General features: G+C 36.9%; 1 protein-coding gene across 1 annotated transcript in view; it reads right to left on the minus strand.

Moving 5' to 3' along the window:
* ASCC3 (activating signal cointegrator 1 complex subunit 3) overlaps window positions 1–13,935 on the minus strand; it is a 241,478-nt gene that overhangs the window by 15,888 nt on the left and 211,655 nt on the right. Inside the window, exon 37 of the mRNA XM_026038316.1 lies at window positions 2,858–3,082. Coding sequence (XP_025894101.1) covers window positions 2,858–3,082 — 225 coding nt within the window. The remainder of the gene's footprint in view (window positions 1–2,857; window positions 3,083–13,935) is intronic.

The raw sequence follows: 13,935 nt of genomic DNA on the forward strand, positions 1-13,935 counted from the left end.
CACATTATTTCACAGAAGACACTGCCCTGCTGAATTGGAGACCGATGGTATTACTGCCTCAATTATCCATTTCAATTAATGCAAATATAGAGGATAGTCTCAGAACAGCAGAATAAGAGCTGATCGCTGAACACACAGTCACAAAATATAAGGCTTGACAAAAGAGGCAAAAAAGAGATTAGATTTAGTCCATTTCACATAGTCCCCAATCAGAGAGAGGAGGAAGATGGGGTATTGTCTTTGCAATAATAATTTTGTTCTGTAAAAAGACAAAAGAATTTCATTAGAATTTTTCTTCTACTTCGATGGTCTTCTGCAAGCAGTGCAGAAGCGGTTGAAACTGAGCAAATGCAGAGAAACGCAGGAGCAAATCCCACCTACCTTTCCTCATAAAAGAGGTTGCAGAGGGCTAGCGCTTAAGGAAGAGCATAGAGAGTCTAAGTAACATAGTAAAGGTACTACTAGTACCTCGAGTAAAGGGAACCACTGTCATCCACATGGCCACCAGCAAAAACAACAGTCATGTGCGCCACCGTTTGAAGGTTGTCTACACAACCCTAACAGGTAACGCACTTTGCAAATAAACAAGCTTTGAACCCAGCACACATACACACAAAACCAAATCTGCCTCCCTGATGGATTTTACTTGTGGAGGGAGTGTGTGAGCCCGAGCTGCTGCGCGCAGCATCTCCCTGCGGCCGCCTTTGCCACCGGAGCCCTCCACGGTTCAGCTCCTTTTCTCCCAACTAACATCTTTTTTTTTATTTTTCCACCTCTGCTGACGCAGAGTTCAGCAGCAGGTCAGTGCTAAGGGAAAAAGGTAACAGGCAGCACTGAAAGTGTAACCCTGCCCACTGCTTGGATTGGAGGAACTTTAACCTCCGTTGGGAAAGCGTGACTAATAAGATGGAACAAATATTCTCCCAAGAGATGTAAACCATGCGCCAACTTCAAAATACAGAAATGCTTGCATGTTTTTCTTTTTCTTTAAAAAGAGGAACTTCTTTTTTTCTTTCTTTCTTGTTTTTGTTTCAGATGGCTGTATAAACAACACTGTTTAGCAGTTAGCAAAAGGTACCAGTGCCAAGGCACTGTATGGAATGACAACTCTTCTGAACTTGATTTTTGTTGAACATTTCAGAGTTGGGATTTTTTGAGCAATTATGATCTCTGAAATACCTGTTGGACAGTAACTGGATTAAAAAACAGCAGTGTAGCAGAATAGATACTGCGCAAAATAATTATTGAAAAAATCCTTAACTTGATGATTTTTTTTGAGTAAGTACTTAACTTCCCCTCCAATGAAATGCTGGATCCCTGGACATTTAGATGAACTTGAACTACTGATTTATTTGAAATCAAAGTCATTTTTCTTACCTTATCAGATGATATGGTTCTCTTAATAATTAAGGTAAAATAATAGCAATAAAAACTTAATATATTCAAAATTTCAGCATCTTCATTTTATTGATTTGAAATATAGGGAACAGAATTGCATTTAAGCACTGCAGGCTGCCAAGTTTCACACCATAGCAGTAAAATCTGTGGTATGTTTTGCCTGCTGTTCTCCTTCTCTCAATTTTAGTTTTGGCTTGTTCAGTATTAGTAAGCAGAGATTTTTACTTGTATAAGGTTCAGACCTACCCAAATGCTGGGACGCTGAATTGCCAATGACATTTCTTCTATTCAGAGCATGTTACAACCAATTAATATCTGATCTCTCTCCTAGATTGGTTTTACAAACTGGAAGGCTTGATGCAGGGTGACACGGACAAGTCTGATGTTTGTAGCCCCCATGTTACCACACTGCCAACACTTCGGAGTGTTGATCAAAAAAGGTCAAATTTTGGTAGACAATCTCCATACAAAAGGTACATCGAAAAAGGATGGCATTAAAATTTAACAAAAAAAAACTAGTTTGAGGAAAGAATTTCTGTCCCTGCTTTCCCCACCTGGAGCAGAGGAAGATGAAAACTCTTTTGTCAAAGAGACAAAAGGTCTTTGAGAGCCTGGAAGGGGCCCGTGCCCGGTTCTGCTGGAGCGAGCACCCCTGCTGCTGCCCAGTAGATGCAGGAGGCGCCGGCGCTCGCGCTCCTTCCTGCTGCAGCTCCACTTGTGCTGCCCAGACATTGCAGTGCTCTGCTCCAAGCTGAAATTGCTGCCGTAAAATTCCTTTGGAGGCACGCAGCTATGCATGTGATTGCTGGTGCTGGTGCTCTCCATGGTCAGTTTTGTTTCTGTGGGTTGTGATTTCTGCACAACTGCAAAAGTCACAACCCTCCAGACTGTATTTAAAATCTCTACACAAGGAGGACGCACTTCGACTCTGTGATAACTGGGAAATAAAAGCTATCTTTTCACTTGAGATACGTCTTTTCACTCAAGACAGGGAAGAACCCAACATCTTATCCCAAATTATGTTTCAAAATGTTTTTTGTTTGTCATTGACTAGAACACTAGATTCTATAAAGATACGGGAAACAGGTTCTTGGGCTGTCAGCACGACAATTTCTGGGAACAGCTCTATGCACAAATGAATTAGGCATGAAACATTCATGATACAGCAGCACAAAGATGTTGTACATGAAAGAAGAGGTGAACTCGACAGCAGCAGGTGCCTCTAATAACTACCAAGACCTTTCACCACTTGTTTCTTTACTTTCAGTTTTGTAAGGCGAGCATCTTTGTCAGCTCCTGGTTTCCTCCCTACGCAAACTGGTATTGTACTGGGTGGTATTGATCCTTCACGAGACATTGCAACAAACCTTCAGATATTTCTCCATACTGAAAATATTGCTGCATACTAAAACTACACAGTCAAACAACAGAGGTTAAAAATTGGAACGCATTACTGTACCTGACAAATTCTAATTGCTTGGTCCAACACCGTCTTGGTATCAGTGGCATAATCCGGACAAGGCAGCATGGCATGACTGAAGTGGGCTTGCAGCAGCAGATGCGTTTTTGTGTGAGAACTATCAAAAGAATGAGGATTGACTTCAATTGGAAGACGCTTCGCCAGGTCACTGTTCATCTGATCTTCATTGTGTCTCACAGGCAGATCTGTGTACTCTTCAGCATTCTTAAAAAAAATGTATAGAATGTAAGTATTGTAATTAGCTTCAGAATAATTATTATTTCTTTCTGAGACACTAAAAGTGTCTGCATTTAATTTACTACAGTTTGACTTCATTACTAAAATAGCAGCATTTTTACTAATGCTTAGTAAGCTTACTCATTTATCAAAATCATGTGTTTGTGGGAAAACATTAGCTAGTAAAATATTTAAAAATATTCAAACAATTACAGGGTTTAACCTTTTTTGAATAGCTGGTGTTAATATTAGAGAATAAGAAAACATAAGTTCTGAAACAAATACATTCATTGGCGGGAATCAGTATTTGACCTCCTACAGATACCCTACTTAACTGGCTCACAAAAAAAGGAAAACAAAAATGTAATAAAGTTAGCTATAAAGAAGTCAGTAATTCACATTTTACTTCTTCAGAGTTTCTGCTTTTTGTACTAAAAACACAGTGAGTTTGAAATACCTCTAGCAAGATTCTTTTGAATTGTGCTTTCAATATTTTGAGTAGTTTAAGCAACAGATGATCAGAGATGGCTACAAACTGCAAGATTTTAAGTAGGCACTGAATAACATCCTCTGTGCTTGAGTGGGAGTAATATTATTTGTGCCCAAATGATGAGTTTCTTAGAGCTTTTTTGCTGTTGCTGAAGAGAGCTGCCCACCAACTGGAAATCTAAATGTGGATGGGACCAGCAACATACTTGGAAGTTGGTGAAGGGAACCAGGATGCAGCCAGAGCAGGAATTTCAGATTCTTGCCACAGAAATCAATTGTTTCTGGAAGAAGCCCCAAGAAAGCACCCTAAAAACTATAATTTGGATTGCATAGAATCGTATTCCATGACTTAGAAACAAGACTTCTTGTTTGGAATGACAATGCTTTTTTGTTTGTTTGTTTTTTCCTCTAATGTTTAAAACTTGTGAGGACAGAATGAGTTTTACAATATCTGATATCTTTCCCATGTGTAATTTAAAGAGAATATTTTTTTTATCATGAAATAAAGAAGCATTCTGGTATCCCTCCAAAGTATGGGTTTGGCAAACAGATCATCAAATTAAAGATAAAATATTCAGTTTTATATTTCCCCTGAATTATAGATTCAGTACTATGGGTTTTAGTCTTCAATCTCCAATCAGACTTCCTGCAAATCCATATTAAATAAATATTCACAATTTTGGAACTATTTTAGAGTACCTAAAACAGCTACCTAATAGAACAGCAAAGTACTATATCCACTGATTAATATCCTAACACTTACAGAGTTTTTTTGACAAATCCTGGAAAAAGTTATATAGTTGTTTTTTGCTCCCTTAAAAACTGACAGCACAAACAGAGCCTTTAACGGCACAGTGGAACTGCACTCAAATTGTGATGTAAATGTAAAAGGAAAGATTGATCCTAGGCAATTTAAGATTTGGAAAGAAAATCACTATGTCATTAATTTATTTCATATCCTTACAGCAGATTAAAAGTGAAGACCGGCTCCAGACAACTGCTGCTTAATCCTGATGCCTCTGCTAGATCTCTTGTGAAAACTGTGGTCATTTATTCTCTGAACCTAAGGTCAGAATCTTGTTAAGCCCTATAGAAGGCTGCATGTTTGCTTCACTCTTTTTATTTAGCTGGCATCTCCTTCAAAGATATTTTAAAGAATATTTACCAAGGAGATTTTTTACTTAGTTTTGCTTTGCAGTGCAAAATAGCAGAAAGGAGAAGGATCAGCGAAGTGTTTCCAGACCAATTGGTACTCCTGAAAATACGTTTTCACTAATTCTCCCCCAGCACATGTTTTATTTACCTCCAAAACACTCCTCTTATTTTAAACAACTTGCCTACTTAATTTCCTGTTTGTGATCATTGACTGTAAGTAAGTGAGGTTCATTTTCTTATCTGCATCATGTAGGTAATTAAAGGAAATTGAGAATGGGTAGTGAAGCTTTTATACAACTGAGAATGAAGCTGAATGGAGGGCACCAAGGTCAGCAGAGTCCATTATATTTTTATGTGAGAGGCCAGTGCGTCTGCCCTGTCCTTGTTTGCTTAGTGTAAGCTGGACAGACTACTAACTGCAAATCTGTTTCTCTGATTTGCCCAGCTGTCCTTGAATAAAGACATCTTCCATTGCAAAATGTTAAATGACAGTGATTGACAACTCTGTGATGAACTCTGCTTGTAACCCCCTGCTACTGTTTTCAGATTGCACATGAAAAGACAGAATAAAGAAACATCCTTTGTAATCACCTCAAATGGGCCCTGCTGTTCACTCAATATTTTTTCATTTTAGTTTTCTTTTTCATTATAAATCTCAATCTGCTCTGCAAAGGCTAGAGATTCAACTATCCCATGCAATATATAAAATATATATGATTTTACTGCATTGTATCTGAATACTCTTCTTCCATGGGGGAGGATATATTCTATATCAATCGTTCATCTTCAGTTCTAATGTCAGGAAACAACATAAACTTTATAATTAAATCACAGAGCACTGCTGTACATTTCTGTCTTTTTCTTCTGTTAAGTTAAATCAGGATTACTGCAGCTCATGTACTAATAATATGTTTAAAAACACTTACCGAGTTAAACGTAACTTGTTATTGGATACCAGGAGATAACTAGGAATTTTACTTATTGGTTCTGCAATCATGTATATGGCAGTCCTGTCACATCTCTCTCATCTCTATGGGACTGTGATGGACTTTCCCAATAATGTCTTCTTTTGGGCATTAGAGACTACTGCATCATTTGTAGGGTATAAGAATTCTCTTAAACCTACATTACATTCCCTATGCAATGCAGGGTCACATAAAAGCCTCTAACTTGCTTTGCCAGAGAGAAATATTGCACAGAGACTTACATAAACAGGACAGTTACATTTTACAAGGCCAAAGGGCTATTCTGATAATTGAATTCTGTTTCCTGCGTAACACCAGCCACAGGATCCTCTTAGAGCTTGTACTGAATCATGCAGCATTGTGTTTCAAATATGAGGTTTATCATTGTCCTTTATTTGTATTGTTTTGAAAGTAAATAACTCATTCTGTTAAAAATATAATTATTTTGCTGGTTGTTTTTATTTTTTTTTGGCTCCAGCTTCCTGATATTAAATATTTTTATACCTTGTTGGAGACTTAAGAGCATATTCTCAAACTTCTGTTCCCCATGTTTGTACAGACTATTACTATACTTCGGCTTTCACTTACAGCTCCGTCCAGTTCTAAATTGTGCAGGGTCTCATATTCAGCTGATTATCTGACATGGCTACCTAAAAATTCTGAGTATTGTTTTGCATTTGAACAATTTTAACATTTATTTGCATCCAACCTACCAAAAGATGCAGATCACAGTGTGCTAGAGATATGGTCAGCCTTATTTCAGTGTTCATATAATAATAATAATAATAATAATAATAATAATAATAATAATAATAATAATAATAATAATAATAAATGTGCTGCAGTCTTCAACCTGAGATGTGAGCTGTCAGGCAGCTGCAAGCAAAGCACACCCTGATCCTGAGAATCATGTAAGAGGTGTATGGGGAGTCAGCCTGCACTGACGTGCAAATGAGGTCTTCACCACGACAAGTACTAAGCTCCATTGTGCCTGTATGGTTTAAAAAAATAAACTGATTCTATTTCTACCCCCCAAAAAAAACCAAAGTTTGGCTGAAATTACTGATTTATAGTGAAAGATGAACTTATGACTCTTGCCACATGCAAGTCTTGTGCAATACTTTGATTCTGCAATAGCGTCCTCTTGTCACCTGCACAGCTGAGGATGCTTGTGGAGCACAGACAGAAATGGGATCCAGGTGAGCAACTAAAGTCAGCTTGAATATTTTAAGTTCAGCCATGGGAACAGTAAAACTTATAAAGTTAATGAGTTCTAGACTTTAAATAGCAGTTGATTAATTTGTAACAACGAGGGTCTAAACCAAACCAAAAAGAGTTTCTCACATTCCAGAGCTGAACCAATACTCTTTTCTTTAGTGATGCTGTACTTAAAAGAACCTTAGATTTGACTGACTACATGTATTGTGTACATCTCTGTTTGATGCAATCAGCCCAAACACACCATATTTTCAACTTTAAAATAAAAGGACAACATGGCAACATTCTTTTTCTCTCTTTCAAACTATTGACAGAGAGAGGGGGAAAAGCACTGGAGAAGTATTCACAGCAAATGGAACACCTAAATTAAGAGGAGCTAACACAAACTATTCCAAAATCAATTCTTGCAGTAAGCCAATACTAAAAATAGCTACCAGAAAAAAGACGACTGCTTTTAATTAATATAGTAATCACATCCTCTTGGTCTGAACTTGGGTTTAATTTACATACATTTCTGGTAGCCCAAGTTCATGTTAATGCACTGCAAATACCATATATTTGTGGATAAACACAAACACTTAAAGGCTGTAACAAATGTAACTGATATTACAGATATTTTAATCTGTTGATTAGGATTTTTTTACAGCTGTTCTGTAATTAACACTTATAATACATTACACAATGAATATTATTTGTGTGATATCAGAAGTTCAAAGGTAAGCTTATGTGGAATTAATTTTCCAAGTGGAAACTGCATTTTTCAATTTATAAAAGATTGTATATGCAAGTTAAAGGTAACTCAATGATATTATTATCATATAATTATGTTTTGGCTGTGGTCCCACTATACAAAGCACTACAGAGGGCTTTAGTGCAACATCCTGACTTGTCACTAGTCATTCTACATAGAGCTAAATACAATGAAAAGCAGAATGCCAAACTCAAAACTAAAGCAGTCTGTAACTACTAGGGTTAGAGTAAAGCAATAGCATGGTGAAAGTGGAGAAGGAACTGTCACTACAGCATGAAGAGTTCTTGAGCAGCTAGTTTGACCAGAGAGCAATGCCTTATATACAGATTCACAAATTAAAAAGTATTTTTTAGCATTAACTTGGCCATCTCGACATTATAAGTATGTACCTAATGTACTTAAGCATATTTGAAATAATTTCTGGTTTTATATATACTTACATATGTGTATGTGTGCATATATATATACACAGGCATGTAAGGACATATATATTGCCATTCACATAATTGAATGTTCACATGTTTAATTCTCTATTAAATATACTAAAGATACAAAATAGCTTAAGCAAAATTTCTTAATTATCCCTGTCTTCCTTTGCCCATGCTCTTCCCAAGGCCCAGATCACACTTACAGGCAAATATTCAAAAGCTAATGACATGAGAATATATTATAGAAATCATTTAAATGAACTAATACATTCATATTGTATTTTATCCTCACATTTTCAAGTGTGAGTTTGATTTACAAGGAAAGACACTAAATTTACACAGATGTGTCCTGGCAGGCAGCTGGAACTCAATCATGCACAGATTTACATTCAGAAAATAAGTAAGTGTGAGGAAACACCTTAAAAAAAAAAAAGATGCACATGCTTAAAAGCTGTTTTTCAGAGCACCTTAAGAGTAAATTAGATTGAAAAATGGGATTAGAGAAGTACTTGCTAGAATTACTGCTCTGAAAATTATATCAGTGTTAGTGATTCCACTATAAACTCCTATTTTCAGGAGTTTATTGCTAACCCATAAATGTATATCCTTTGGTCTTGGTTTTATGGGACATAATTCATGCTTCCAGAGTTTAAAATCCTTCTTTATTCTAAGATATAAAAGGTCTACGGTGATATCCCAGTTAAAGACAATCATAAACATATGTTACTAGTTATAGGTGTTTTAAGAATAAACATATTTTCCAGATTTGCTTTATAGACAAAAGGGAAAAAATGCTGTTTCTCTCAGCTTAGTGAAGCCTCTGCCCTACACAGTGGGGCAGAAGGGCCTGCCGCTCTGGCCTGGGTGCTGCCCACGTCTGCGGCCTCTCTCGGGTTAGGGCTCAGTAGGGGGGTGCGCTGGAGGTTTCTATCTGAGCAGAAACTGAGGAGAAAGTTGTAGTACCCATCAACATGTGGCGAGGCCAAAAAATAGACTTTTTTTTTTTTTTTTTTAATACTTATAATTAGGCTTCACGGCTTAAAATGGGCACATTTCAACAAGGGGATCTACAAACTTAGTTCTTAAATATGCATTAGTGACTGGACAAATCACATGCAATTGTATTCCCACACTTCTCATTTAAAGCAAATTATACTAAACAAAGACAAGTGTTTGGTTTTTTTGAAGTAGCTGCATCTGATAAACGCTACAAATTTCACAATTACAGACATCATAAAAAGCCCCAAGCGGGGGCAATGAAACAGTTGAGTGATCACTTCAAAACACCCTGAAGGGCTTAGATTTCACAAGTTCACCTCTTACTTAAAACATCCAAACTACAAACTCCTGATGACATTCCTGATGACCAGAGGTCAGGCGTCTCGAGGACCTTTGCCACCGCGCACAGAGCAGGAGGAGGTCAGCGTGGGGAGCTGCCAGGAGCAGAGAAGGACCTGGCAGACGAGAGAACTTCTAAAGTGCAAAGTTAAATTACAGACCTGTGCTTCGGCATGGAGTTGCTGAAAGAAAGAATGCAAGAATGCTCGCACATGCAAAAGGGGGACGAATTTATGATATAACAGTAATCTGATGTCAGGAAAGAAGGTTTATAGCTTTTCTATAGTTACTTGAAAGTAGATTTTTTTTTTCTAAAGTTCCCAAAGCATAACAGGGAGGCTGAGTTGCACAGTACTATAAGAAACAGTAATGGAAAATAAAATTGTTGTAATTGGTTTACCAAAAGGTAAGAAATATGCTTGTAGAAGTAAGAACCATTTTATTTCAGAATTATTTCCTTTTTAAAATGCACACTTTGCTAGAACATATTAAAACAAGCAGTGAATTCATGATCTTCTGCAGGCATCGTCTTACAATCCATATTTCATAAAGTTTCTGATTGCAATCATAATTCAGTGCTACTTTTTTGGGCCAATCCTAATAAAAAAAATCCTTACAATGCATTTGCTATTTCACTAAATGTGTAGCTACTTTCATAGGATTAAGCCTTCTTAAAGATGGCTCTGATTCACTCTCATTTTTTTAAGTTAAATTACTGCTTATCAGTAAGCTTGTAATACTTACACAACTTAAGAAAAAATAAATGCAAAGGAAAAGCAAAAAAGGGCAAACGTAGGAGCAAACTTCTGAAACTGATATGGCATATACATTATTCACCTAGAGTAAGTTGACCATAGCAAATAGATACAAATTGGACAGTACAAATTCCGCTTATAAAGTGAATTGTAGTGATGTGATAGCATTCCTACATTTCATCACTCAAAAATGGTATATTGGAGATTTTCAGCTCTACAAGATGCCTAATTTTTCTTATTACTTTTCATGAAGTAATCCATGAAAGTGCACAATTCATGAGAACCTGCACATATAATCAGCCCTTTTCTCTTTTTTTTTTTTTTTGTTTCCTTAGTGGCTGCATGGGATGGTGACCTACAACTTTCTTCTCTTGCAATCTCAGGTCATATTATGGAAAGATTTAAAACAAAACAAAACAAAAAAACCCCACACTGCTTTTGGCTGTATTGATATTTCTGCATTAATATTGAAAAGTGCACAAAATCAATAATGTGCTAATATGCAACACGGAAAATCTCTCTGAGCACACGTTCAAAAATCTGATTGTCATGAGAAATTTCCTTCAGTTCCATTTGGACTTTCGGACACACTTTGAAGTGGAGTTTGGCTGAATCGTCTGGCTCAGCCATGGATTGAGATGATGATAGCAATAGAAATTGCAAAAGCAGATTTTGGCTTGCAACTGTCCCCAGGAAAGTGATTGGTTGTTTTCCATCTTCAGCTTTGATCCTCCATCGGGATCTTCCAGTGTGGAGGGCAGAGCCACAGATGAAGTTAAAGGATTTCTGCATTAAGTTAATGCAACTTTCTATGGAGACAGAAGTAAACTCTGCTAATTCTCTATGTGAAATGGGGCCCATACATATTGTATATGTTAATAGCAAGCTGTAAAAGCTCAGCGTGTTGAAAACCAGATTTCAGATCTGCTGACCTGTGGCAGCTCCCCTAGTAGGGAGCCACAAATGGACACTCCTGCATTTTTGTACTGGATTAAATTCCAGATCTAGACTGCCATGTGATCAGAGACAAACAGGAATAAAAAGTTCACAGGCATGAATACCTGTCATCATGTGGTGAAATGACTAGCAGCCTCTGCTCAAGAGAGACTCAGGCCCACACTAATAGAAGAACAATATGAACTGGCAGAAATAGACAGGAAACTTGGAAGGAGGCTCCTTGAACAATGTCTCTTCTGCAGGTCACTGCTACTGCTCTCACTCAGCAGCAAAGCTTAAATGAAAATAGTTTAATATAATAATTAGACTCACAGTGTAAGGGGAAGTGACTGTTGTTGTAAGTAAATTTAATAAAACAAGGTCCCTGCTGATAAGAACTGGCATATCTTCACATATTTCAGCAGAACCATGTCGACTAACATTGAAAATTTGACCCAAAGTTTTGAAGAATTTGAGTTATAAGGTAATGCCGAGATAAAAGAGATGGATGATTACAGGTATGGGGAAGAAGAGTAATCATCAAGGAAATAGGAAAGTCAGTAGAAAGAAAACTAAAGCTTATTAAGTTTATATAGACAATATGTCAACAGTTTGGTGTGCTTACTTTGAAGAAGGTCTATCAAACCTCAGCTATGAACAACCAGAGTTCTAATAAAGTGCGTGACATATCAAAAATGTACCACACTGGTGCCCAACAGAACATCCCTTTAGCTGAACAGACATACTGTGTATTACCATAGTGGATCTAACCACTTTGTATGGGTTAGTGATAATTTTCCTTGGTGATGTTCATGTTCTCACACAAGACTTATACCATGTCTTTTCCACCTGTCAATATGTAATGCATACAAAATAAATATTAAGAGCTGTATTTACCAGAAAATGTAAGGAAGGATAACGGACTATTAAACGACTTGCATGTATTTTGGCTCTGCTGTAAAGTTTCAAGAACTTCCATTAAAAGACAAAGAAAACAGAGATTTGCAGTACCAGATGTCTGGGAAGATCCCATTTGGATTTGAGCTACTTAAATTTGCAATCATGTATTTATACATCTAACAGAGCTTCTGTTTCCCGTAGAATCTGAAAATTAACTAGCTTTGTAGCATCTTCCTTGATCTGCCACCCGTGCCCTGAGGATTAGAGACTCCACCTGAGCTTGTTTTACAAGCATAACAGAAAAAATTAATCTCTGCTGGCAGCGATCCCACTGGGATACTGATGAATAATGATATCCCTCTCTTGCTGCCCTCTCAGTCCACTAGAAAAGCCACTCTAACCCAGCAACGTGGAAACCGCTGAAACCATTCCAGCTGTGGATTAGCAGGCAGTCAAGCATCCATCTGTTCTGTGTGAATCAAGAGAAAGCAAACACGCATTCTTGTAGCTAAAGAAGTATTCACAATTAGTACTTTATATGACCGCATATAGTAAATATTAAGACAATCATATACAAAAGAAAAAAAAATCTATTATCTGCACCTCATGTTGTTTACTTTTGCTTGGTGCCTTGCGCAAACGATAAGTCGGTTTGAACTCATCTCATTAACCTGCAGTGTGTTGTGCATTCCAGGATTTAAGATATTTAAGATTAAATAATTAATAATTGTGTGCAGTTGTACCTAAAAATGTTTTGTAAATATATATGCATATACTAAATACTTATAAGCAAATACAGTGGCATGCCCTCACCTTGGCAAGACCAGGATTTAAGAGGACAGTTGTGATAAGGAATTCAGCTATTTTCTCAGCCTCTGAAGTGTGGTGGGTAGACTTGAGATATTTTCTCTTTCTGAAGACTAGTTGCTGAATAGTCTTGTCTGCTTTCCTAAGCTTTTCCATTGGAAGAAAGAATGGAAAGAGAGCAAGAAGGTGGGAAGCTGGCAACCCCAGGCAGACTGGTGGAAACTCATTTGACTCTTCCATGCCAATTAGGGCAAAGCCCTGCTATAATTTAATGGAGGCTACATTTGAGTAACATCACAGGTAGAATTAATAAATGTGCATAATTTCATAGTTTTCCGCACAGAATGATTCCAATATATAAGCTGAGGTCTGGCCCACATTCTTTAACTTCCGTGTAATTTAAAGAGATTAACGGCAGAACAGATATAGGGAGTCCACATATATTAATCTGAAACGGCCACTTCATTTGAAAAAGGATCACATTTTGTACTCTGTCAAGTTGTTAGGATAGTAACAGCACATCAGACTGAGAAACAATAATGCACTGATTTTTAGATGTATGTATATGTATGTGTGTGTATGTTTATATACATACACACTCGCATATACATATACACACATATGCACATATATATATATATATTCAACCAGAGAAGCATTGACCTTCTGATCAGAAGAGCTGCAGAGCTGAAGAAAACCTGCAACTGTTATCTCAAAATAAGTTGACTATACTGTACCAGATTTGCTAAGATATATTTTATATTAAATTTTTCAAATGCTAAGAAGAGTTTTGCCATTCATAGCAAATGCTCCTGCACAATTTCTTCTAAATTATAGTAGTATGAGCTGGTAAAATCATGGTAAACTAAAGCAGATTGTCAGGACTAGGATTTCCATGAAAAAAAATACTGATTTCTTAAAAGTTTATCTGTAAGAATGCATAATATCCATGTTGAAAATAAAACTTAACCATCTGAAGCTAGCCTGGTTCTTTCAAAAAAATAAAAAAATAAAAAAACCCCCAAAAACGGAAGAACGGAAGGCATGAGAGAAAAAAAATCTAAATGTAAATAGGGAAAATGTGAGCGCCAGATACTTA

The sequence above is a fragment of the Nothoprocta perdicaria genome, unplaced genomic scaffold, assembly GCF_003342845.1.
Source record: "Nothoprocta perdicaria isolate Ctin4 unplaced genomic scaffold, notPer1 scaffold_207, whole genome shotgun sequence".
NCBI classification, from domain to species: Eukaryota; Metazoa; Chordata; class Aves; order Tinamiformes; family Tinamidae; genus Nothoprocta; species Nothoprocta perdicaria.